Source organism: Eublepharis macularius, chromosome 1 (assembly GCF_028583425.1).
Source record: "Eublepharis macularius isolate TG4126 chromosome 1, MPM_Emac_v1.0, whole genome shotgun sequence".
In the NCBI taxonomy this organism is placed as follows: domain Eukaryota; kingdom Metazoa; phylum Chordata; class Lepidosauria; order Squamata; family Eublepharidae; genus Eublepharis; species Eublepharis macularius.
Genome location: NC_072790.1, coordinates 201600345 through 201626032, shown reverse-complemented (window position 1 = coordinate 201626032; position 25688 = coordinate 201600345). Strand labels below are relative to the sequence as shown.

Genomic DNA, 25688 nt, shown 5'->3' with positions numbered 1-25688 from the left:
GTGGCCTGGGTCGTCTAGCTTCCTTCCATTAAAGCACTTAACAAAATGCATTTGAACATGGCGATTGGCTCCAGATTGATCTGCAAGAGTGGTGTAGCCAAGCTCAGCACCGAAAGCTTAGCTTGCAATTTCAAACAGGGCTCTGGCAAGCTTTGTCCTTTGGCAGCATATCAGAAAACATGAAGCTTGCAGGAAAGCTATACATTCAGCTGTCTGAACTGCTGATGGCAACTGATGCCATTTAAGGGTTTGTGTAAGTGTTGGGTCAGTTATAGAGCCTTTTGATTTTAAAAGTAATTAGGGGGCAGGGGGATTAATTTTGTTTAATAATGGGAACTAGATTCAGATGTTTCAGCAGTACATGGTGCCCCAACCACAGGGAAGGAGTCTTTGGCAGCAGTCAAAATTCATCCAGCATCTCTGGACTTGGACATTAATGAAAACTCTCTTTGCTTCTTACCTCCTTGCGTCTTCCTTCCTTCCTCCATAGACTCAGCTGTCAAACATCCTCAACAGTCAGATGTTGTCATTCTCTGTGAGGATGATGGTACTTTTCCTTGGCTGCTGTCCCTCTGTCCCAGACCTCTATTGCTCTTTTTTAAAGAAATACTCCCCCTAGTAACTTTCTGGTCCTTGCTGTGATGGTGGTGGTTCTTTCACTCTGTTTGTGTATGTGCACGCGTGTACGCGTGCGCACATGCGCACACACTTTCACAGACTTCTGAGCTGACACTCCATAGCCAGATGTCATTCCCTGTGAGACTAGTTTTTTCCTCCAAAGTTACTCAATGAGACTAGACTCCAGCAAATTTTAATGGATATAGTGTAGTACACTGGCATTCAAATTCACCTCCTCCTAAAACACACTGATCCCCCTCCAACTTTATACAAAGTTTTCATATTTTATTTCTATTATCCTTTGAAAATGGATGACATTTTTAATATTTCTGAAGCAGTTTGTAAATGAGCATTTATCTTAGTACTCAGCTAAGACAATAAAATACATGATTCACTGGAATGGGAACTATGATGCCTACTTTTATTGGAAAAGATAAAAATTTTTACCAACAAACGACTTTAAGGACTTAGGAAATATTGATTGGAGAAGTTTTGTATTCTTTTATGAACAAAAGCTTTCAAAAATACTTGATTATTGAACCAGGAGAAAAGCTTATTTCAGCTGGCATATGGGAGAGGGTGGGGGATGCCCTTTGATACTGAGGTTGTGCTGAAATGTTGATAATGGCGGCAGGGAATGATTCCAGGAAACCGGCATTAGTTTAATCTGTGCTCCTTTGATATAAACAGATATCTTGTTGCCTGAGGAATATGTAGCTCATGAGCTTCTTTGTAGACCACTCCTGGCATTTCTTGTTCTGTGAAAGAAATTACTATTCCTATTTTGATATAGAAAGCAGTAAAACTGATTCATTAGATAACACATGCAGTCTTGGAAGTAGATATACCGTATATAAGCCAAAATATTATCTATTAATTATATGATAATTCTAGAGTACTGCTAGAATATGATGGAATTAGGCTTTTCAGAGCAACCGTGGAGCAGACAGTTGGGATGCCCCACTCCAAGTGGTGAAAACGGAAGGTTTCTCCTGTGGGAAGAATGCCAGTTGATGAGGGGACCATGTTATTCTCTTATTTCCCATGTGGTCTTCTCATACCTCCCACGTGGTCTTCTCAATCGTATACAGTACCATAGTGGGGAGGGAAGCAACCACATGGAATTGGCAGCCATGCTCTTAAGGCAACTCTGAAACTATCCCTGATTAATGAAAATGTATGATTTTATTTTAATTTTCAAGAAGCATACCATTATCATCCCATTTGTATCCTATTTCTGCTCTTCCCAGAAGTTCTGGGTGGTATATATATATATATGTTCTCCCATTTTATCCTTATATCAACTCCATGGGATAAGGTTGGCTCTGTGTGTCTGCGACTGGCATAAGATCATCTCATGATCTTGATGACTTCATGGGGATTATGTTTCCTTGTCCAAGTCAAGCACTCTAGCTAGTGTACTACACTGACTTCTTTACAATGGATTAGGTTTCTACATACACAAAAGTCTTGGCAGAAATGCTAAAGTTATTCCTCACTGTCTGCTTGTGTTAAGTGAAAGTGATTGTATCCCTATATTTCCCCCTACATGTGCAAGACTTCATGCCAGGTGTTTCTTCTGATACAATTTCAAAAATAAATTAAATACAGTCATGGGAACCATCCGTTGTACATTCCATTGCTCCATGTGCGCATTATTTCATTTTAAAATATATTGAAGTGTTATGTGTTACTGTAGCCCTAGTGCTATTTCTTGTACTTGCAGAACTGCACATTTTCCTGTCTTCTTGCACATTGCTGGACCCAAGCCACTTGGCAAAGTAGTCTATATTATAGTGCCATAATTATAACCTCTTCATCAAAAAGTGAAACATCTTTTTAAAAAATGTTCCCAATAAAAGTTAGAGTTTTGGACATTTCCATTTCCTTCAATGAGACTTCCCATATGAAAAAAAGAAAAAGGAATTGTCTCTTTCTTCCTGGCTCCTTTGTATGCAAGTCAGGTAACTTTAAGCCATCAGCACCCACAAATATGAACAAAGCAGCCTGTTTCCTCAAACAGACTCATAAAAACTGCAGCCTTCAGCAAAAATTAGTTCCTGCGGAGATGGCTATTTATATTGCAGTATAAGCTATGAAATTAAAGAGGCAATAAAATTTAGATGGCTGAAAATAGAAATAGTTCCCCCATAAATATATATTGTATTAAATATCACTTAATTTATTTTCCAAAAATAGATTGGTGGCTAAGTGTCTTTATTAATATAACATACAGATTTTTTTAAAATCTTGCTTTAGGAAATTTCTCTAATTAAGGCACTCTGTTAAAACTAAAAACCAAAATGTATCTACTTAAATCAGAATGTATTCTTCCTTTGGATATACAGTATTTCTCTGAGAATTGTACTTTTGAAATGTTGTTTAGCTGGAAGTACCATAGTTACTATTATGGTCCAAGTGAATATATGATGATGCCTTCCAATGAGTCAGACTTCTAGGGGCCCTCGGTATTTCACTTGTGTGTTACCTGTAGCTTGCCAGCTGCTGCAGCATAACTTGTCCATCCTCCAGAAGACCCAGGAAAAAAATGCAAAAAGATCTTGTCTGGGCTTATTTTTTCTCTGTGCTGATTATCTGATAGCATCGTTTTTTGTGCTATTCCTAGTCCATGTTCTGTTTCTAGGACAGAATAGAACTTGGTAACTTGCCGGGCAGGGAGGAATAGCTTGATATATGATTCATTACTCAGAAGTAGCTCTCATTAAAGAAAAGTTAGCAACTCCTGCTTTATCCCTGACTGACAGCATTTCTCCAGAACCTTAACAACAACAACAACAACCAATTTATATACTACCCTTCAAGACAACTTAATGCCTGCTCAGAGCCGTTTAGAAAGTATGTTATTATTATCCCCACAACAAAACACCCTGTGAGGTGGGTGGGGCTGAGAGAGCTCCAGAGAGCTGTGACTAGTCCAAGGTCACCCAGCTGGCTTCAAGTGGAGAAGTGGGGAATCAAACCCAGCTCTCCAGATTAGAGTCCCGTGCTCCTAACCACTGCACCAAACTGGCTTAGACAGAGAAGGTCTTTCCTAACACCTGGCGGACACCCAACATCCTTTAACTAGAAATGCCAGGTAATAAATGGCCCATATGCAAAGCCCTCTTCCATTGAACCTCCCTTGTTGGATTGGCACGAGGTAAATAGACATATTTAGATTTTCTTCAAGCATGACAGATAAGAGAAATTAATACTGTTTATTCTTAAAGCTTGCTTTGAGACATTATTTTGCCCTTCATGTAATACACAAGTGCACTATACATAATTGCTTTGTATATTTTTGAATAGAAAGGTAGAATACAAATCTTATAGACAAGTAAATTATAGTCCCTTTCAAAGCATAGCTGTCTATTTGACATCCTGACAAATTCCTGTTACATGCCGTGCTTCTTGATATTCATTAGTAGTGGTGTAGTAGAAGGCTTATTGACCCATCACTGTGGGAGTTGGACTGTGATAGCTTGTACAGCGGTCCAGATCCAAATGTCCAAGTAGCCACAGCTTGGAGATTAAGGCTTTCTTCTTCTACACCCCCAGTTAGGTGGATACCTCTTTCCCATGATGCTTTCAAACATTGTTTAATGAATGAATGTGAAAATTAAACTAAACAGATGGAATCAGTCAAATGTCTTTTCTTCATGGTAGGGTGCTAAGGGGCTAAGTGGAACCCCCCCCCCCCCCCGATTCTATATGCTTTCAGGTATTTCCCTCTCCTTTTAGATGACTCCGATTGAGGCTCCAATTCTCAACATTCTCTGGCTGTTTCTCGGTTGTGGGGGGAATCTTTTTCTGTTCAACTCCTTTCCATCTTCCTCCTCCTTTGAGGAGCTTGGGACAGCATACATGGTTGTCTTTTCTGTTTTTATTCCCATAAAAAACCCTGTGAGGTAGGTCAGGGTGAGAGAGTGACTAGCTCAAAATCACCTCTTAAGCTTCATGGCAAAGTGCAGATTTAAACCTGGCCCTTCTATTTCGTAGTCTGAAATTCTAACCATTACGTACCCCATGCATTCCCCAAGTATACTGAGCTGCCTGTCTTCATCTGTGGGTGGGTCTGCTTTTGTCATCATGCATGGCAACTATTTTACCATTAGAAGTGATTGTTTTGTGATAGCCATTGAAAAGGGTAGACTAATATTTCATCAAAATTTTTTAGACTTCCTAGTGGCGTCATGTTTGTTGCATGTGAATGTTGGAACCACCTTGTGCCCTAATTGGCAGCAGAAAGGCATAATGGAAGCTTTAAAAAATACCGTAATTTATTTTTCAAAATCTGCCAGTAGCCCTGGATCTCATGACCCAGTTTAGGTGAGCTGACGGATTTGTCTGCACACGCTGTTTTCCCCCCTTTAAATTAAAACAATCAGGGTCCAGTGCTCTGTTGCAACCTGTTTTTGGAAATACCAGGTTTCAAAATGCATTTGTTGTAGAGTTCTTGTTTTGAGAGATGCAATTTCAAAGCGTAACGAATGAGCACTGCAGTGATGTGTATCCTGATCTAAACCTTTTCAAGGCAACGCAAAACAAGAAAACCACCGCTCATTTAATTTACGTAACATGCAAGGAAAAGAGGACGCTGATTTTAAAAACACCATGTGTGAACAGCTCTATTGAATAATTCTTGTCACCATGTTCTTTTGAAGTGCTTTCTCTCGAAATATCCCTTAAATATTCCCTAATGCAAAGGCTAGGTTCCCCCGTTTCTTAGCAGTGCCTGCCAGTTTCTTACAAAGGTGACAGAGAATGTGAAAGTGATGATTTAGAAAGTACTTTTTTCTGGTGAGAAAAGTCTGTGCTTGCTAGAAAACATTTTAGTAGTATTTGACACATCCAGTAAAGGTAAAGGTAGTTCCCTGTGGAAGCTCCGAGTCATTACTGACCCACGGGGGGCCGTCGCATCACAATGTTTTCTTGGAAGACTTTTTGTTACGGGGTGGTTTGCCATTGCCTTTCCCAGTCATCTACACTTAACACCCCCAGGAAACTGGGTACTCATTTTACTGACCTCGGAAGGATGGAAGGCTGAATCAACCTTGAGCCAGCCCATCCACTTAAAATGTGCATATAAAGATAATGAGCAAAGGATGTCCAAGATATCAATTCATCAAGGAGAAACAATAAAGATTCCCATGAAGACTTCAGTGTGCGTGGCAAGTCTTCAGTGATAGTGCTAAACTCTTTGGGCTGGTGCACTTGCAATGGGTATTCTCTTAACTGTGGTTAGTAAATATTAGGAGTGTGCGCTTCAGGTATCCGATTCAGGTGCACACCCCTAATAAATATGAAGTGTAGCTAAAACAAAACAAAGCAGATACCATTTGACCAGAGTTTTGTGGCTGTTTTAAGAATCCTTGTTAAAACAGACAACCTAGTTATACTGACTCATTGTTAAGATCAGTGCCAAAATACCCCTTCAAAACCATTAGGAGAAGAAGGCAGAATTTTATCCGGGAAGGTAATGCGGAGTCTTGTGATGTTCTCTATGTTTCAGAATCACAATCTGGAGATCATTCACGTGCATGCGCGCGCACGCGTGTGTGTGTGGTACTATAACATAGGGAAACTATAACATAGGGCTGGCTGTTTGGTACTGTAACATAGGGAAAGACTTCATACCATCACTAGGAACACATCAAGCCATTGCCCAGCTAAGGGAACAGTATGTGATTCATATATCCCTTGCTTTGAGGTTATAAATACTGCTGAAATATGTAACAATTTATGTTGCAAACACAGGTATGCCATTGCCCCACTTTAATTTTCTTCTAATGATTGGTCAGATCTTGCTAAAATTGAGTTTTATTATGAATGAAAATATCCAGTGAAGATACAGCTTTAGGCTATGCAGTACAATACACTAGCATTTAATATACATTTTTATTAATGTAAAAGCCTCTCAAGAGTTGGCAGAAGGTACTCAGTGCCATGTTAATGAATGGGAACAAGCAAATCTTTGGTTTGAAAAAGAACAGTAACCAGTGATCTTTCTGAAACTGTGAAGGGAAGGCTTAAGGTCAAGAGAGTACCTAAGGCACCTCATATAAAGATGATGGTTGTCATCTTTCTGTACTCCTCAGGACCTCTGCGTTAATGCAATCTAACACAAAATTCACTTGTGCGGGAATGTGAATGTTAAGTATGGGAAGACTGAATTGCACTAAATTCCAGCTTGCAAAAGAAAAGTTGACATATGGTGCAAAGGTTAATGGCTAGAAAACTAGCTCTCTCTCCTGTCCCTTCTCCCAGAATTCTTACTTAAAAGTTTGGGGGATCTGGTGAATGCAGGGATGTGACAAGAGCTCCAAGCTGGAGAAAGAGAGTTTGGCATTCTTTTCTCACATGCCTAGGTTATGCTTCATTGGTTGTAGAGATGAGTAAAAAATGCAAATTGTGCCTATTAGAAAGATGAGCAAAATACATAGTGGCTGTAGCTTGCAAAAGGCACAGTGAGCATGGCCTGTACCCCATGGGACAAAGCAGTCAAACCATGCTACAGCGTACTATTTTACTTCATGGGTTGCAGCTTGGCTTGATATTTGTTGATGTACCAGGCCAGTGTCTTTCACAACTGGAGTTAATCTTTTTCTACGTGCATTCATATGTTTTTAAAATTAGTTTTTGGGGTTGCCTGAATAGTCAAGGCAGGATAGGGCCATTTGTGCCAAGTCAAGTCTTTACTGAAAACTTTCAACCAGCTTAAGCCTTAGGCGGATATCCTTTAATGTTTGCTTGGAGGAAGATTGGGATTTCACTTCTTTGCTTCTTATCCCTGGCATGCCTACCTAAGCCCTGCCTGACCTGTTCAGTGGAATATTACAGCATAATGCATCTTGACATGCATAGGCCGAGTTTTGAGTGGTAATAGCCACACAGATTGGACCTACACAACTTGGGCTTTACATATGTAGTCCTCTGTTAAAAGATAATTTCAATGCATGAGTATCAGGTGGGGAGGTACAGTGGGTTAGACCCTACTGAATTTTCTCCTGGCAGAAGAACGAGAAGGGGCCACCAAAAAAGCTATGCTATCATGGGATTTGGAGAAAGAAAAGTCAGATGGGAAAAGGAGTTCAGTGTGGAAGAGAATCGGGTGCAGGCAAGCAGAAAAGCTGGTAAGAACCAGCCCACTACAATTGCTGAGAATGTCTGCATAGGGCTTTAAAGTCATTGAACAAGCATGAACTAACCATGTTCAGCATTTAGCTGATAATCATAATAGAATCATTGTGTGTCTTTTGTGGTGACTGTCTCACTATAATCATTCTGGCACTGGAAGATCATAACAAGCCACATGCAATTGTTTTCTTCAGCGCTTTTTTGGGTAGAACATGATTTTACTTTGCATCCAGGTTTATTGGCATTCTGCAAGTTTGCAGAATCGTTGTGTTAGCACTAAAGTTATTTGACCTGACATACAACCTATCATTCTAAGGATCTTTAATTTCTAAAGTAGCAAGTTTCCCATTCATGTGGCTGTAGAGAACTTCCAGGAAGCCAAGCAGTGTCACTCCACAATTTGCATTCACAGGTTGAAAGATACTGTGCTAGACAAAATGTAAATAAATTTGGGCATTTCTATACATGCATTTCCATTAAAGTTGTTTCAGTTTTCCTTATCCAGTTTATGGAGATACTAAAATCTTTACTTCATTTGATTTTACAGGATGTCAGTAAAATGTCTTGAATCTTTCAGCAATTTAGGCTTCTTAAATATTATCCAAATTATATATTTAACATATACGTTGATATTATGAATTTCAAGTCTGAAATTGCATTTAAATTGATGGTTGTTGTGGGTTTTCCGGGCTGTATTGCCGTGGTCTTGGCATTGTAGTTGACAGGTCATTTATATCTGCTCAGGAGGGGTAGATATAAATGTAGATATAAATGACCTGCCAACATCTTTTCCACACTGTGACACTGAGAGATCTCTGTCTTTTGGTGCTACACCTCTGAAGATGCTGGCGAAACGTCAGGAACTACAATGCCAAGACCACAGCAGTACAGCCCGGAAAACCCACAACAACCATTGTTCTCCGGCCGTGAAAGCCTTCGACAATGCATTTAAATTGCTTTACTGAGATTATACACTATAAACAACCTGGCAAGCAGCAGAAGCCATTTGCATTTTTGAGAGGTATCTCTTTCCCATTGGTGGTCTTTTTGCACTGGAACCTTTGTGCTAAAAGTGGGTGGAACTGCATAAAATTACTATTCCTGTAACTCCTTCCACTTCAGACAGCAAATTCATTCCTCATTGCCCATTGCAATAATATCACAACATAGCATAAGCTGGACTTGACTTAAAGAAGGAAAAAATCAGGCAAGGTCCATTTGTAACAACAAACCACAGTTTATCATTATGGAAATGAGACTGAGGGGGGATCCTCAAGCTATGTGTACCCCTCCATCATTCCCTTGCATGCAGCTCAGAGATTATTTCCACTTTCATTGCAAACTATGCTGATAAAACAACAAACAGTGGTTTGTTTTGTTCCTTCCCAGTAAGGGATTGCAAGCCATAGTTTAATCCTGATTTGTATGCAAGATAACAAACATTTTGGAGCTTCAGACATAACCACAAAAGCCAAAATTGTTAGTTTTCAAGCCATACTGAGGGGATGGAAAGTCCACAAGGACAAGAATTTCCCCAGGCCTGTTCTTTTCCCCCATAGTTTGTTATTGTTATAGGTATACCATGCCTCGCAATCAGTATGGCAAAGATTTGCCAAACTAAGGAACTCTGCTGTCTGCCTATTTATTGGAAATGTGTGTAGTATTCACTTATGATACTTTTTTTAGCTACAAGTGCAATCCTAAGTAAGTTCCCCATTGGGATTTATTCTCACATGGTTGCACATAAGATTGCAGCATTAAACAATTTATTGGTTAAATTATCCAGAAATTTCTGGATCAACTAAAAAAACCCTGCCCTTTTTGATTAGGCAACACTTTAAAAGCACACCTTAATTATTTTAAATATAAGTGCTTGTTTGTTTGTTTTTTTAAAAAAATCCAGACAGCATGAGCCATCTTATAAGAGGTATTCTCCCTTTTCTCACACACAAACAAAAATGCCTCTTCTATGGTGGTGTTTGCTGCTACATACACATGCATCTTCTAAAATTAAAGTGTACCTTTTCTTTAAAACAATTGTTTTAAAAATATTTATTTGGTTAATTCACCAGTTGCAATTCATACAGTTAATCAGCTAAGGTTCCTTTAACAAGGTGATGGCTGTCATTTTTGCTAAAAAGCAGCCACCTACACCTTGGACTGCTGGTGAGTTCACTGGGCTGGCTGGTTGACCTCTGCTGTTTCCCATGGTCTGATTCTGCACAGGCCGTTCTCACATTCTGTTCTCAAGTCTTCAAATTAACATATTTCCCAGATGTCTTGGTGGGGGGTTACAGAAACTCAATAGAAAGTCTGCAGACAGTGTGTTGCTTAGCAGGGTGGTAGAGGCAGCTTTTGTGATCTGAAGAGGTGGGCTGCACACTGCCTCTTCTGGACCTTAGTACTCCCTTTGAGGAGGGTGACATGTCATCAAACCACCCACACCTGTCCTGCTTCATTTAATTGTGCTTTGCAGTCAATGTAAGAATGCCTGGTTGGGGGCGGGGGGAATCAATACAAATTGTTTTAACCAGCCACTGTCACATCTGTTTAAAGACTAACAAATCCATTGAGAAGCAGGAAGCACTTCAATAGCTCTGGCCCTCCAAAACTGACAGGTGAAATGGCCTACAAGCTTCTTGCATGGTTTGGGGAAATTATCAAGCATCAGCTATAATAGCCAGAAGCCTACTTTCATTTTAATGCATGTTAATGAAAAACTGTACAACATTTAGTGTTCATAATAAATGCATGACTGCTAACACTTTTGGCATTCTCCAAGAAAGCACATGAAGCTCTAAAATAGATCCTGTACTGAATTTTGGTTTCTTCTGTAAATTACAACCCAAACCCTTGTGCTTATAAAGCCACAATGTCTTCCTTTCCCCTTCCCACCTAACACAGCATTCTCTTCCCTTAGGTGTGGCCCATTTCCTGTTCACTCGGCGCCACCTTTGGCTATGTGGCTGGTCTCCTCATTGCACCTTTGTGGATATACTGGAATAGAAAGCAGCTTACATACAAAAGCAGATAATAGACACAAAGAAGAGAAGGCTTTTTTGTTGTGCCGATTCCATAAAGACTGTGCAGAGACTTCCGTGTGGGTCAAAGCTATCCATACATCTTCAAAGCGTCATTGGGCCTTGCACCTCCTTTCACAGCATGATTTGCGTGCCACGGCAACACGATGATACATCTGTCATGTGTCTTAAATTGTGTTACCCCTGAGAGACTGTACTTTCCTTCCAGTCCTAATAAATTATTTGGAACAGATGGTTGCTTGCTCCTTCACAGATATGGAATTTTGTCTTCTTTCCCCCCACCCTTTGGATTTCACCAAGTGCCAATTCCTAAAATCAGCTTCCAAATTAATTTATGATCAGTTAACAGGAGGGTTTTAAGAAGTATGTATATGTAGGGAAGTTTCACAGTAGGTGTGGCCATTGTCTTGACAGGTTCTTCTCACGTGATCAGGCAGCAATTAATGCATCTTGATCCTATTCTTTTTTTCACTGTGTGTTTCTTTGGAGTTAAAATGGCTATAATAGCTTCATCAAAAACGGTCTTCAGTCCTTTCTGTGTTAAAGCTGAACACTCCACGTAGCAGCAAGCTCCTATCTGTCAAGAAAACAAATGTTTTTAATAGCTACACAGGCACCGACTGTCCTCCCCAAAATCTATTTGTAAGCTCATGGGGGCTTTCATTTTTACAGAAACAACAAAGGCTTCTGTTTTTCTTTTTTCTTTTGCCTTGTGAAAAACATTCTAGTGTTTGACCCTCCAGGAAAAGAAGTTACTCCTTTACTTTGTCTTTTGGTGACAGGGTTAGAATGTATTTCATTAGGTTCATCTTCCAAAGAAAAACACAATAAAAACTAAATGGTTGTTTTAAATGGTTGGGTTTGAGATTGTGAGGCATTTCAGGAAAACTCAATGGGTGAAAGGAATCATGTGGGCAATTCTGTAAAGATTAAACTTTCAAGCAGCAATAAGCCTGTAAACAAAAGCAGCCTTCATAATCTAGCATCACTTCACCTGGTATTTTAAATAGTATTAATTTTTGAGTGCCCTGAAGGTACTGCCAGCCTTTCAATTATCTGACTATTTTAATGTCTTCCATTCCAAAGAGCAATTTCTAATTATTAAGTATTAAATGAACCAACCTAGTTAGCAGTATTTAATATTATGTTTTATTCATGAGCAAAATAGCTTCATTAACTGTTAAGACTGCACCGCAACCTTGAAATAAGAGAATGCTTCTGCTTTGGGGGGTGGGGCTATGGCTTGGCACTAGAGCACCTGCTCTGTAGGCAGATGATCCCTGGTATTTTCAGGTATCTGGAATAGTATTTAGGATTCTGTGGAATACTAGTATCCAGTCCCACGTATTTCCAGGAATATCTTGGGATGGCATTTGAAGGATTCTGGGTCTGGTCCCCCACCCCCAACAGGTTTCCTGGGCAAGGACAATGCAGCTCTCAGCCAGCATGCATCTTGCCCAGCCTGGAGAAGGCAACTCCCAGCGGCATGAGCCAGGCACAGGGGACCAGTAGCACTGTGGTTGTGGCTGGCTCCTCCTCCCCCCTCTCTGTTGGGGGCAGGGATCTTTTCTCCTCCCAATCCATCCCCCTGCAAGTAGGATGGCTGGAGGTTTATGGCAGGGGCCCATAACTGGACCCTTTGGTCCAATCCACTTGGAACTTGGAGGGTGCAGTCTTTAGTGGACAGGCAGTACTGCAATTTTGGTGTCATTTGACTGAAAAACAGCCATTCCAGCACCCCTCCCCCCAGTTCCCCAAAGGAAATAATGAAACTCAAATTATTCTGGAATCCTTAAAAAAAACTGGAACATTACTGGGGGACCCAAATATCAGTATTTATGTCCTTCCTGAAATCCAAATTTGAAAAAGTACCAGGTGTGTTTTTTTTTCCAAGCGCACATCCCAAGTAGACAACATACTGACCTAGGTGGTCCAATGGCATGATTGGAATTCAGCTTATTCATAAGGTCTGTAAAAGAGTTCTCCACTGGAGAAATCCTAAAGGAATTGCCCTGGGTGAAATTTTGCTGACCAGAGAGGGCACATCTTGTTCCAGAGCACAGATGGAGCATTAGTCTAACTAACCTTTGAGCCCAGGCACCATTCTTGAAGCACAGTCTCTTCATACAGACTATGTCCTCTTCAGTACAAAGATTAGTAAAGCTAGTTATGCCAGACTGCAGCAAAACCTTTCTAGCCACAGAATCTATTGACTAGTGCCTGCATGGCATAAAAGTTAGTGTGTCGCACCAGGATTCCCATGTCTGAATCCCCACTGTGCCAGGGAAGGTTGCTGGATGACCTCGGGCCAGTCACACACACTCAACCTAATCTACCGCACAGGGCTTTTGTGATGATCAAATGGAGAAGAAAAAAATGTGAGCCACTCTGGGTTCCCACCGGGGAGAAATGTAGTGTATAAATAAAGTCAACAACAACATTATGAAACCCATCTTCACCTTGCAACTCTTTTTATTGGTACATGCTAGTAACCAATAAACATTTTTTTAAAAAATGGAGTAAATAGAGAAGGACAAGATGGATGACTGAAACAAGATGCGGTTAGCTATCATTACATTTATAACTTACACTGCAGATTCAGGAGGAACCTTGGCTCAGAACCCCCTTCCCCCTGAAAGAGAGTCAGCTGCTAGTCGTATTTCTGTGTATGCATCCAATATGTCTTTGATTTTCTTAGTGTCTCGTTCATAGTTTCTCTTTCCCATGGGAACTGATACACAAACAGTGCAAACCTAAGAACACTTTCCTGATAGTAAGTCCCATTGAATATATTTGAGTAGGATTCTAAGTAGATCTTCTCAAGATGGCACAGCTAGTCTCTCTCTCCACCTTCCAAACTCCTATCTAAATTCCAGAAAGCTTCTACAAACTGCTCTGGTTAACAATGAATTTGTTTCATTATGCTATGCAGTACCTTCTAGAATTTGTTGAGGCTATGCAACACTGTGAGCCAATGTTGGGAATAATTACAGACTTAAAGCATTCTTTATCATATTTGTATCGAACCCTTCTTCCAAGGAACACAAAGTAGTTTACATGGCTCTGCCCCATTTTAATTTCACAGAAACTCTACGAGGCAGGTTACATAGAATTGTGAGGCAATGGGCAATAGTGGCTGACCACCCAGGAAGTTGTAATGCAAGTCCTGGAGAGATTTGGACAAAACCTGGCTGGAGCACTTCTGCCAGACCCACAGGATGGTCAGTTTTATGCAGAATCCAAATCAAGAAATCCATCTGCATTTGTGCTGCAGAAAGGATGTAGGCAAGGAGATGCAAGAAAAACAAGCAGACCTACATCTGGAACAAAACTAGAAATCCACAGTAAGTACCTGAGTCTGGCTATTGGCCTGGCAGATTCGTCAGTCTGAACAGGTTTGGAGAAGGGAAAGGGTGTGAATGTGCATGCACATGTGTGCGTATATACCAGTCTTTTGGTTCTGCTTCAAAAGGGCAGAGCGTATAGGATTTCTGCTAATCTCTCCTTCATGTGCTGCAGCAGGTCATGCATTTCTTTCTGGCAATAGTAGTGGGGACTAAATTTAAAGTTATAACAGTATGCTTGGAGATGTTTGAGAAATCAAGGTCTGGGACGTCCATTCGTGGCAACAAGGGTCAATTCTGGATAAAGGTAGAGCATATATTAGAACCAACATGCCTCGAGGGAGTAGCAAAAATCCTGTGCAAACATGTTCAGGGAAGAGAATGGGAACAGATACAGGTACAAGAGAATGGCAGATATGGGAAGGAGAAGCAAGTATTAGATCTGGAGGGAAGTTGCATGTTTGGGCAGCAAGGGTTGGCGGTAAAGCATCTGCTTTGCAGGTAGGAACGCCGAGGTTCAATCCCTGGCATTTCCATTTAAAAGGCTAAGGTGGTAAATGATGGGAAAGACCTTGACCTAAAACCCTAAAGAGTTACTGCCAGTCAGAGTAAACAATACAGACCTAGATACAGCAATGGTATGAATCACCTTAAGGAATTCATGTGAACTACCAAGTTTTTGTGCAATGAGCAAAATGTAAATGTTAGTTTAGTGAGTGTGAAGGCCTAGAGGAACCCAAAAGGCAGAATTGAAATGTGTGTATGAGCTACAGAAAATACATTATTTTGTCATTACAGATGAGTCTGAATGACATCTACACGTGTGGCACATTTCAGGCTTGCTGCTGGCACAAAGTGTTTCCCTGGTTTTCAATCAACTCTGACAATTCTGATGTGATGGGCACTTGCTCCTTGATTACCGAAGGACAGCTATCTCATGGTATGAGAACAGTGGGTGATCTGCTCCTCCACACTGTTTTCTAAAGAGGCTGCATTGCTGCTTCTGGTAGTCCACTTCAAAGTAATAGTTTCAAGCATATTAGGATAGATCTGGTTCTTTCATGTAATGCTTTCCTGTTAATATCTGTTATTTCACTGCAGTTATTCTTTCATGCCAACTGTCAAAAAAGCTTTCAAAATAGGGGTACCAGGGAGAACCCAGTGGGCCAGCAAAGAAGAGGGGGCCTGTGGGTCTCTAAATAGCCACCTTACCTCTTTTGCTAGCTTCTGTCCTTGTTCCATAGATATTGGTTTCTCTTTCATGTCATTCAACCGCGCTAAAGTTTTGGGATCATCACGAAGATCAATCTGTTTGGAAAAGATCACAAATCATAAGCGTGCTTTCTCATGCATCACGTACTAGGAAATGAACTGGGTGCAGTAAATATCTTTCTGAGAGTGACAAAAGTGGGACATTCGTGGAAGAGAATCAGCAGGAGGGCAAAGCGTACTTAATTCTTATTCCACTCACCAATTCTATATAACTGGGGGGGGGGAGTGCAGAGAGGTGAGGAAAGAGCAGCTGCATGGGAGAATGGGTTTTCCTCCCACCTCTCCTTGCAAATGCCTCCCAGCCCTCACATTAACTATTAACAGATAAATTCTTTAGGAAACACATTTTCCACTGTATCGTGCAGTGCTGCTCTGAATCTTAGAACAATTTTGCAATTACCCTTTCCAAATACAAAATAATTTTAAAAACCAATAACAACGGCAATAATAAGACCATTTAAAATGATTAGATTTAAAACTGAGATGATCCAAGCCCAGCAAGACCAAAGTATAGAACCCAAAATATAAATGAGTATCCTAGGAAAAGGCAGGCCTCTTTCCCCAGGACAGCTCAGCCTGGGAAGCTGGCAGGGCACACACTGTGCAGTTTCTCCCACAGCCCCCCCTCACTGACCCTGCCGATAGGGGGGGAGAATAACAATGCCGCACTCAGCATCCTGCATGTATGGGTCCAGAGAGCCTGGAAAGAGCTGAACCACTCCCACCACCCTGCAAGATCTGGCAAAAAAAAATTGGAAACAGATGTGATTGGTTTCCTGATGAACCATGAGGATTTCTCTCCCATCCCCTGACAGCATGTGACACACATGCTCATGTCGATCATCCAGTTGAATCTGATGGTTGCTAAAACAGTGCACAATATGTATTCATATAGACATCTGTTTGAAAGAAATTTTAAAATTAGACCAGGAATGGGGTGGAAGGGACACGCTTGAGGGACTTAAGTCTTCTGCAAGTGTGGCACACCTCAGCCTGTCTCACTTAACTTGTGGCACAACTTATTTTGGATTTCTGCATCAAACAATTTTGCCATTCCATCCTTTTAGGGTAGTACAGAACTGTGGTATAGAGCTAAGTCAATGAGATGAGAAGACTCTAGTAATCCTCTCTGGTGCAATCCCTTACTACTTTTGGAAACGAGAAAAAGAAAAAAGCCCTATCTGGCTGGAGGGAACAAGGAAGTAAAAAACTGGGGAAAAGGAGTGGTTGGAACTTGCAGGAGCTGAACTGAAGTCACAGGGTGTTAGAACTGGAAGGAACCTTGGAGGACCAAGAAGCTGCGCTGGTGTAGGATAGTGACTAAGGAGTGAACTGCAGATCGGGATCTCTCTGGTTCAAATCTCAACAGGTGGCCTTGGTCAAAATGGCCCATTCTCTCTCAGTCCATCACCTCCCATCTGCAATATGAAGAAGATCAAAACTACTGCCCTGACATCCAAACTAATGTACGTGAAGTGCTTTGAATGCTTTAAAACACTAAGTATGATCATAAAGCAAAGCTCTGAGAAGGGATCTGAAGGGGAAAGAGAACGGTGGAAGCATGCAAGTGTTCTAGAAAGGCATTCAAGGTGAAAGGGAGAATTGGCAGCACCAGGTAAGGCAGCAGACTTTTCGGCTTCACTTCAGAGTTGGAGAGTGAAAGTCAAAGACAGGAACAGAATGAGAAATAAGAGCAGAAAGACAAAACAGGTCAAGATCATGAAGGAATGTAAAACCAAAGGCCAGAAATTTGTGCTGGATGTGGAAAAGGATCCTTTTGCTTTCAAAAAAGACATGACACTCAGACCTACCTGGGTTCCAACTAACAAAAAGGGTACATTGGGGGCATATTCTTTCAACTCTGGCACCCATTCCTCCTTCACATTCTGAAAGGAAGCTGGATTTACCACGGAGAAGCAGATGAGGAAGACGTCAGTCATGGGGTAAGATAATGGTCTCAGGCGATCATAGTCTTCCTGGGGAAAGAAATAAGAACATTACTTGGTGCTAGTAGCTTTCTTGTTATAATTTTTGTCCCACCTATTCTGAAGATCTTGAACAGTACTGGGAGAAGGAAGCACAAGATAAGTACATGATTGTTTTACTACGTTCCTGACCTTAACTTGAACAGTCCAGCTCTGCAACCAAGTCTGCAGACTGACTACTATGATGGATCTGCTAGGAGAGAGAACAAAAGCCAAACAAGAGCTGCTTAGGGTCTGATTAGATGATAAACTAAACACAAGTTGGGTTGCGGATTCCCAACTCATGTTTAGCATGTGACCTGACGCTTAACTTTAAAATGGGGGAAGGGAGGCCCAAATCAGCCCCCAAGCATGCAGGGAGAGACAGGAAGAACGTTGTCATTCCTTCCATTCCACCCAGAATGCTTTCACAAGCAGGAAAGGGTTACAGGGGCCTTTCTGCTTGTGAAAATAGGCCAGGTGGAAAGGTGGCCTCCACACCCATTCAGGTGCCAATTTACAAATCCCAACATTATGTTAAAAGTAAACATTGGGTCACATGTTAAATGTGAGTTGGGTTGGGGTTTTACCAAGCCCATCATATCATCTAATAAAACTCTTTATTTTATTCAGGCTAGAGCCCTGACAGTGTCTTTAAAAGAAGCAGCTCAGCCTTAAGGTAAAATGGTGCATGACAAAAGACAAAACGAATTACATGACATCATTATGGAACGAGTTTTCTAATCTAGAAAGATGATTAAGGCCATCTTAATCATCTTTCTGGAGGGGCGGGGAACTAATATAAGAATTTTTCTTATTCTCAAAGCAGCTTACATGCCCACCGATTTCACATCTGTTAGGAGGAGAATGTGCAAGTCTGCTCCTTTAAATGTGGCCACATGTAGACCTTCCTATAAAGTTCCAGCCTTAATACACAGCTAAACCCCAAACTGTCCAGTCCACCAAAATGGCCTTCAGTTCTGGTTGCCTTGTCTAACAAAGGATGGAAGGAACACCGAGTGAAGCTATGGAGGGTGGGGGGAAGCAATTAAAGCAGGGCATGAGTCATAAGGAAAGGCTTAAATAATTAGGGCTGGGAGAGCTGAAGTGGAAAAGAAACGTTTAAAATCAAAAGTTGTTTCAGAAAAAGCAACTATCTGAAAAGTGTTCATTTTCTCTTAGAACACAATAATTAGGATCAGGTTGAAGACAAACAAACTTTCACTGAACTCAATTAACCTATGAACTCTACAGTGACTGGACATTGTGGCAAGCACCAGCAGCTTTAAAATTTAATTAGATCAATGTGTGGAGGCTACTAGCTATTAACAGCCAAAAATGCAACTCCCATTGTCCAAGAGACAGGGTGCCTCTGACTTGTGACAAACAAGCCACCGGGGAAATGGAAATCTCTCTCTCTCTATGCCTTAGCAATTTCTACTCATGTATTACATCCAGGGAAGTATTATCTTAAACACCCAACTATGAACTAGTTTTGTTTCAGGAGCATACTACCTTCAGACGACCTCAGACCTAAGTCTGAGGAGAAAGGTGGGATATAACTATTTTAATTAAATAAACAAACTGGAGAAAGACAATTGTTGTAGAGTGCTGATGCTGAAAATGATTTGAGAGGCATTGTTTTCTCTAGAATATGAATGTTTTAGGGAGAGGGGAAGTTCCACCCCTGGCTAAATAGGTTCTGTAAGTTTTTGAAAAAGTAACAGAAACCTGAAAAATATGAAAACCTGCAAAACCTGTTTACCAGAAGCAAAAGGTGAGCAAGTATACATAACAGAAGAAGTGTTTGTGTAGTAATTTCCACCAGTTCTTCACTCCCACAGCAAACACCCCCCTTTGCCCCTATCCAGTTCCTGAGGAAGAAAATTGGAGGGGACTTAGGTGATCTTAGCAGGGTCAGCCTTATTTAGTAATTGGATGGGAGACTTCTAACAAAGACCAATGTTGCCATGCAGAGGCAGGTAATGGCAAATCTTTCCTTGAAAACCCCAGCAGGGGTCACTCATAAGTCAGCTATTACTTGAAGGCACTTTCCTCTACAGTTGATAACAATTGGGGAAAGTGGGAAAGTCAAAAAACACACATGCTGATGCATGAGTTTCCCCTTCACAGACTTGACCCTTTCTGAAAGGGAGGGGGAACAGAATTTCCTGTAACTGCCAGAAATACACACCTTCAATGAAAAAGAGGACACTTCTCCAGTTCCACAGAAAGAAATTCTGCTTGTCCAGTTCTAACAGAGGCACATGGGTGACAGGCACCAACTCCTCTGAGTGCCTGCTGCAGTCCCTCCTCTCCTGCGGGGGGGGGGGGTGTCTGTGCTTCTCACTTGCATTCTCCTTTTGTTGTTCACCCCCAGCCTCCTCTTTTTACGCAATTGGGGGTAGTCCTCTATGTGAATTCACAGAGCTGTCACTGTGATGTCCAGCTTGGCCCTTAAACTCTTTTGTTCTATTTTATGACGTTCCAGTTGAAGAATGCATTATGTGGGAGCGCAACTGCTAGCAGTTAAATGTACAATAGCATCTTTCTGGGAGGGAAAGAAATTTCAGCTATGGAAATATGGTTTGCTTGTACAATTAGGGGAAACCCTAATAATGGACAAACTCACAGTCTCACCAAGACATGACCTCTATCCCTCATCTGTATGATATGTGACTCCCAATCTTGCAAAAATGATAATATATTGCTGCATTTTTTTTTGAGAAAATCATAAGAACAGCCTTGTGGATTAGACCAAAGGTCAATCCAGTCCAGCATTTTTTTTAATAAGCAGAGAAGCTTACAAGCAGTACAAATAAACCAACATTTCCCTGCTTGATCATAGGATCCCTTGCAGCATAAGCAGAGCTTTCCCAATTTCCCCCTCCTGGGGCAATCTTCTATGACCCCCCCAGCCCCTACCCCAAACAGAGGGAGAATGGAACCCCAGGAACACCATAGTGGTCAAAGTGAGGGTAGCAATGAGAGGATGAACTGGAAATCATTGTTCCCTCCACCCCCTTTTCCATGGTGCAAGTGGAAGGAGAGTTAGGATCCAAGTACAGAGGTACACTGCCTCTGTATAGGTTTGATTTAGCTATCATGGTTAATAGTTGCTGATAGACTTGTCCTCCATGAATTTATTTTATCCTTTTTTTAAAGCCATCCATTAATGATTAATATGTCCTAATATATTCATTTAGATGGCTTCACGTGTTCAGGTATGCATACTGCACACTCACCAACATCTCGCAGATGAAAATTCGGACACTCTTGTAATACCCTAATCCTGAAGAAGCAGTCCACACCAACAACATTTTAATAAGGCATTACCATAGGGCAGACACAAGTTTTACCACACATAAGGACTAAAGAACAGTGGGACTGTATGGTATACTTTCTGTTAAAAAATATTAAAACATATTAAATAGCATATTAAAACAAAATTTAAAAGATGCATATAGATGCATGCTTAGAGCCATGGTGGTGTAGGTGGTGTAGTGGCTAGAGTTGGATTAGGATCTGGGAGAACCAGGTTCGAATGCTGTGGAAGCTTGCTAGGTGACGGGCCAGTCATACACTCTCAGCCTAACTTTATCTCACAGGATTGTTGTGGGGATAAAATAGAGAAGCTGCCACCTTGCATCTCCATTGGGAGGATATAAATAAAGTTATTAAAAATAAACAAAGCATAGCCTCAGGTGGTGTCCAACTATAATGTTAATTTGATTTTAATTAATAAATACAAACAAAGAAACTTTTGATGTTTTCAGGCATCAAACTAGGTCCTGATCCAGGAAGCTGTCACCCTAAAACTCAACCACATTCCTGCAGGCAGGCACACACACAAGACTTTCTTTCTAACTTGGAGAGTGGGTTTTTGAGGCATGAGAAATATTTGAAGAACTTCAGCAGAATATTTCGGATGGAACAGATGGGAGGGGAAATCGGTTCAGTTTAGAAGAGCTGCCCAAAATAAAGTCATGTTAAAAGTAAACACCTGTATTCCTTTAGCTAGAAAGAAAACTGGCCTGTTGCCAGAGCAGCCTTAGAAACAGGAAGAGAAATAGGGTGGGGGTAGGGGTGAAAAATCTGGAAAATGAGAACTGGAAAGAGCTTTGAGGCTGGAAGGACCACTGGAACATGAGAATGCACAAAACCAAGGCAGTGTGGAAACAGGGCTTGCAATAGAGGGTGATGAGGGAAGACCTCCCTCTTTCACCATCTCAAGTCATAATTAGAGAAGGGCACGAACTGAAATACGAACCAAAATTAAGCACCAGGCCGGTTCGTGGTTCATGAACCACAGTTTGTCAGATCCCATTTCTAACAAACCTCCACGAACTTTTAGGCTAGTTTGTTTTTTGGTTCGTCACCGCAGACAGCCTGGTACCAATCAATCAGTTTCCTAGGCAACAGGGGATGGACTTCCTGCAGACCTTCTGGCCCGGAAGTGACCTTCTGATGACACGGAAGTGATGATTTTCTGGATGTGACCTGGATGTGACATTTTCACAAACCAAACGAACCGGTTCATGAACCAGGGGCAGGTTCTTGAAAATTTGTGGTTCGTGAAATTTGACGAACGATGAACCACATGGTTTGAGGTTTTTTTGGTTTGTGCCCATCTCTAATCATAATGTGCAAAGAAAATAAACCTGTTCAGTACAGTGATCATGTGGAAGCAGCTCAGCATAACAATAACTTACGTTGGGAACCTAAGGGCAAAAAACCAGCATCGAAGCCAACAAAACTAAATAAATAAAACCTCTCTTGTGATAAAATGTTATGGCCTGATCTGAGGAACTGTAATACTGATACAGAGTTTGGATTCAGACAGTTAGGTAGCAACTGGTAGCTACATAAAATGTATTGATTAGATTTTTATCTCCAAGGAGCTCAGGGCAGCACACACAATTTCCTCATTTGATGGCTGGGTAAGGGAATGAACACAGGTCATCCCAGTCCTAATATAATCTGATCATTACAACTAACTATTTCACGCCCAAATCTGAATGAAAGCCTGTACGTGAAGCCATCTGTTTGTACCCAGCCCCTGATAAGGCCTTGTGTTATCACCCCTATGAACATATATAAAATGTGGAGTGATGAGGACTGTGTTGGTGGAGGTTACAAGTTGTCATCTTGCCATAAAGTACAGGTGCCACACAGAAAGATTTTTGTGGACATGGCACAGCACCTGATCTCCTCCAACAAAATGGAGAATCTGATCTAAATCCAACAAAATGGATTTAGTAAAACATCCTTGGGCTCCCATAAGGTAACATCTCAAACTCTCACATCAGGCTGCCACATAATCCCAGCTGAGAAACAAGAACTAAAACTATTAACAGGGCCTTCAAGAAAGGGAACAAACTTCTAGGGGCCCTGCACTCTAGGGGTCCATGGAGTTGGGCAAGTCATGTGACTTATTTTCACATCATTATTGTGGTTTGGTAAGGGGACACAGGCCCAGAAGGGAACTTTGTCTGGGGACCTGTGGCCATTCTCAGCACCCCTGCCTAATAGTATGATACCTGTTGAATTTATAAAGTCATATCAGATTGTATTCTTATGATAATCATTCTCTAAAGTAAATCAGTATTGACCCTAGGGTACAGATGGTGGGCTGGAAGAATGTTGACTGGCTGAAGGTCTCTTACAGTGCAATCCAAAGAAGAGTCACCCCAGTCTAAGCCCATTGAACTCAATGGGCTTAGACTGGAGTAACTCTGTTTAGGATTGCACTGTTAATGAGTTTGTGTCTGAGGTGAGATTTAAGCTACCAACATTGTAGTTCTCAGCTCACCCTCTTAACCACACTAAAATACCAGCTCTCAGCTCTGCTGTGGCACTGGTCTCTCTCTCCTGATTATGCTATGCGAGTACTGCATATGGCTTAGAACTTTCTCTCTCTCTCTGCATTTTTATAAGAACACCTTTTATACAGATATAAAACTCCTCATCACTTTATTTATAGCTATGAACAAGGATGTTTATTGCTAGAATAACACTGGACAGGGACTGTGAGAGAGTGGGAAGGAGAGTCTTGATCTATCCTATACTAATGAAGAGGTTCTAAAGTTAACCCCATGTTGGTCAATTGCATTACTATATTAACCTACCACACAGGAATGTTGTACTTCTTGTAGGAAGGGAATAAAAATGGAGACGGTCCTTCTCATTACTGACTGGTGATAGGAAGACCAAACGAAAGGATTCTGCAGTTCAATGGTTTTTCAGAATTTCTGCTTCGAATTAATTCTATTTGAGTTACTACCACATTCCACAGTCACTTACGCAGGGGGAGGGCAACAATAAGCCCAGCTCTGATTGGTGATTACAAGCAAATGATTCTCCATTGTTACAGGCTTGTCAGTAAGATTTTACACAGCTACCAGCAGGCTCCTGATCCTGGATATCTGAATCCATCATGTTTTAACTGAGGATAGCATAGGTCTCAAGCAGGGGCATAGGACAGCTGCTACTACCTCTATGTCTTGCTCTACAGACTGTTGAGTACCAAGGAATGATGTCTGTAATCTGCATACTGTTGATTTCTTGATGTGTAAGGAAACTTTTTTAGAAAGTAGAGCAGATGGAAATATTTGCAGACTAGTACTAGTGTGGTTTGCACATTATGCATTTGTTTTAATGGAATGCAGAAATTTCCTGTGCTTAGGGCACTCATCTTTCTTTTTAAAATGGGAAATGGTAGTTGTTCAATTCCTACACCTTTGGAGTTTTAGGCTACTTGGCCGTGGGACACCAGAATCCCCAACTTCTTTTTTATGTATTTAGAATATATTCATTTATATCTAACAAGGACTGTCTATTCTGACTGGCAATTATCGTTCACGTCACCTATACCAGAGATGTGGGCTTTCTGGAAAGATACACATTGGAAAATTTCCTGGAAATTTTTCCAAATCAACTTCTTAAAAATAATTTAAATATGTAAATTTGAAATAATGTTAGCAAAAGAAGGCAAATGTTCCATGTACGAGCAGTGGGGTTTGTCTATGCTTCATATCCCACATTTAGACCCTCTAACAAGACTGATTTACAGCACAACAGCCCTGATGTTGTGGGGCGGAAAGTTTCCATGGAAAAATATAGCCTTGGGTATTTTTCCAAACTACACCGATCCTTTGAAATGGGGTTGAACCTGGGACTTTATGCACTGAGACACAGCTCCTCCCTTGAAATCAGACCCTGTCCCAAGTACTGGAGAGGCTTTAGGAATGCTTGATCCTTGCCCACATTCCCTCCAATTTGCTTCTTACTTCTGGGGAAATAAAAGTATTTTAATCAATGAGATCCTGGGGTCTGGAAAGCTCAAAGATCATCACACCCTCTGAATTTATGCAGAGCAACAGGCCACATCTGCACTTTATATAACCTCTGCAACACAGGAGGGTTCCATAGCAGACAAGAAGAGATTTCTTGGCAGATGAGTTGACATGAAAAGAATCTACACAAGGCAGAAGTCTGAATGCCACCAGTTTTGATTCTCTCCATCCCCAGTCAATAATAAGAAGAATCTGAGTGGTTTGTAGGGTACAGATATACAATAAAGTCCAGCTGACACAAACATTGTTCAAACAATCATGTATGTGGAGGACCTTAGTTGTGTGAACAGCCCTGTTCACAATGGGCTGGATCCAGGCTAGACATTTCTACAGATTCAAGGATTTCTGCTCATGAAGAACGATTTTTTCCCCTTCCCCTTCGCACAGCAGCTTGAAATGCCCACCCTCCCCCACAATTCCTGTTCCTGGAGGAGATGAGAACCCTAGGAATAAGATTTCAGGGGACATATCAGGCTGGTAGGGGAGGTGGGAAAATGGTGCTCCAAGTGTCGAAATCATTGTGCTCACAGAAACGTTAGTCTGGATCCAGCCCATGGAGAGCCACCAGTGGTCTCCATCACTGTTAATGCACTTTTCCAGATGCAGTCTACCAAGATGATTGCACTCAAGCCACACAAAACAAAGTGAAGAGTCAATTGCTGGGTGCAGAATTTATGCTGTAAAATGCAGCAAAAAGCTGTAAACGGGTGAGTCAAGTCTCTCCTGAAACAGATTTTGCACAGTCATGGAAACGGAACATATGAAACTGCCCTGTACTAAGTGCGACAGGCAAGCAGCCCATCTAGTTCAGTGTTGTCTACTGAGCTCTCAAAGATCTCAGGCAGCTCAAGAGAATCTTTAATTGGAGACACAAGGGATTGAACCTGGGACCTTCTGCAAATAAAGAATTGTGCTCGACCACAGTTATTCACTATGTGTACATCAGTTCACATAGAG

The 25688-nt window shown here is 41.2% G+C and overlaps 2 protein-coding genes across 5 annotated transcripts in view; one reads left to right on the top strand and one right to left on the bottom strand.

Annotated features, from left to right (window-relative positions):
* The window catches only part of PIGF (phosphatidylinositol glycan anchor biosynthesis class F), a 46494-nt gene that overhangs the window by 16412 nt on the left and 4394 nt on the right, over nt 1–25688 (top strand). For 3 of the 4 annotated variants that reach the window (XM_054983943.1, XM_054983949.1, XM_054983956.1), the window contains one exon: nt 10676–11028. The exons of the other annotated variant lie outside the window; for it this stretch is intronic. In XM_054983943.1, the coding sequence (XP_054839918.1) occupies nt 10676–10789 (114 nt within the window). In that variant the 3' untranslated portion in view covers nt 10790–11028. Of the gene's footprint in view, nt 1–10675; nt 11029–25688 lie in introns of those variants that run through there. 4 annotated transcript variants of the gene reach the window in all.
* The window catches only part of RHOQ (ras homolog family member Q), a 28698-nt gene continuing 13437 nt past the window's right edge, over nt 10428–25688 (bottom strand). The window contains exons 3-5 of the mRNA XM_054983972.1: nt 17224–17388; nt 15353–15448; nt 10428–11373 (exon numbers count right to left, since the gene is read on the bottom strand). Of these exons, the coding sequence (XP_054839947.1) occupies nt 11218–11373; nt 15353–15448; nt 17224–17388 (417 nt within the window). The 3' untranslated portion in view covers nt 10428–11217. The remainder of the gene's footprint in view (nt 11374–15352; nt 15449–17223; nt 17389–25688) is intronic.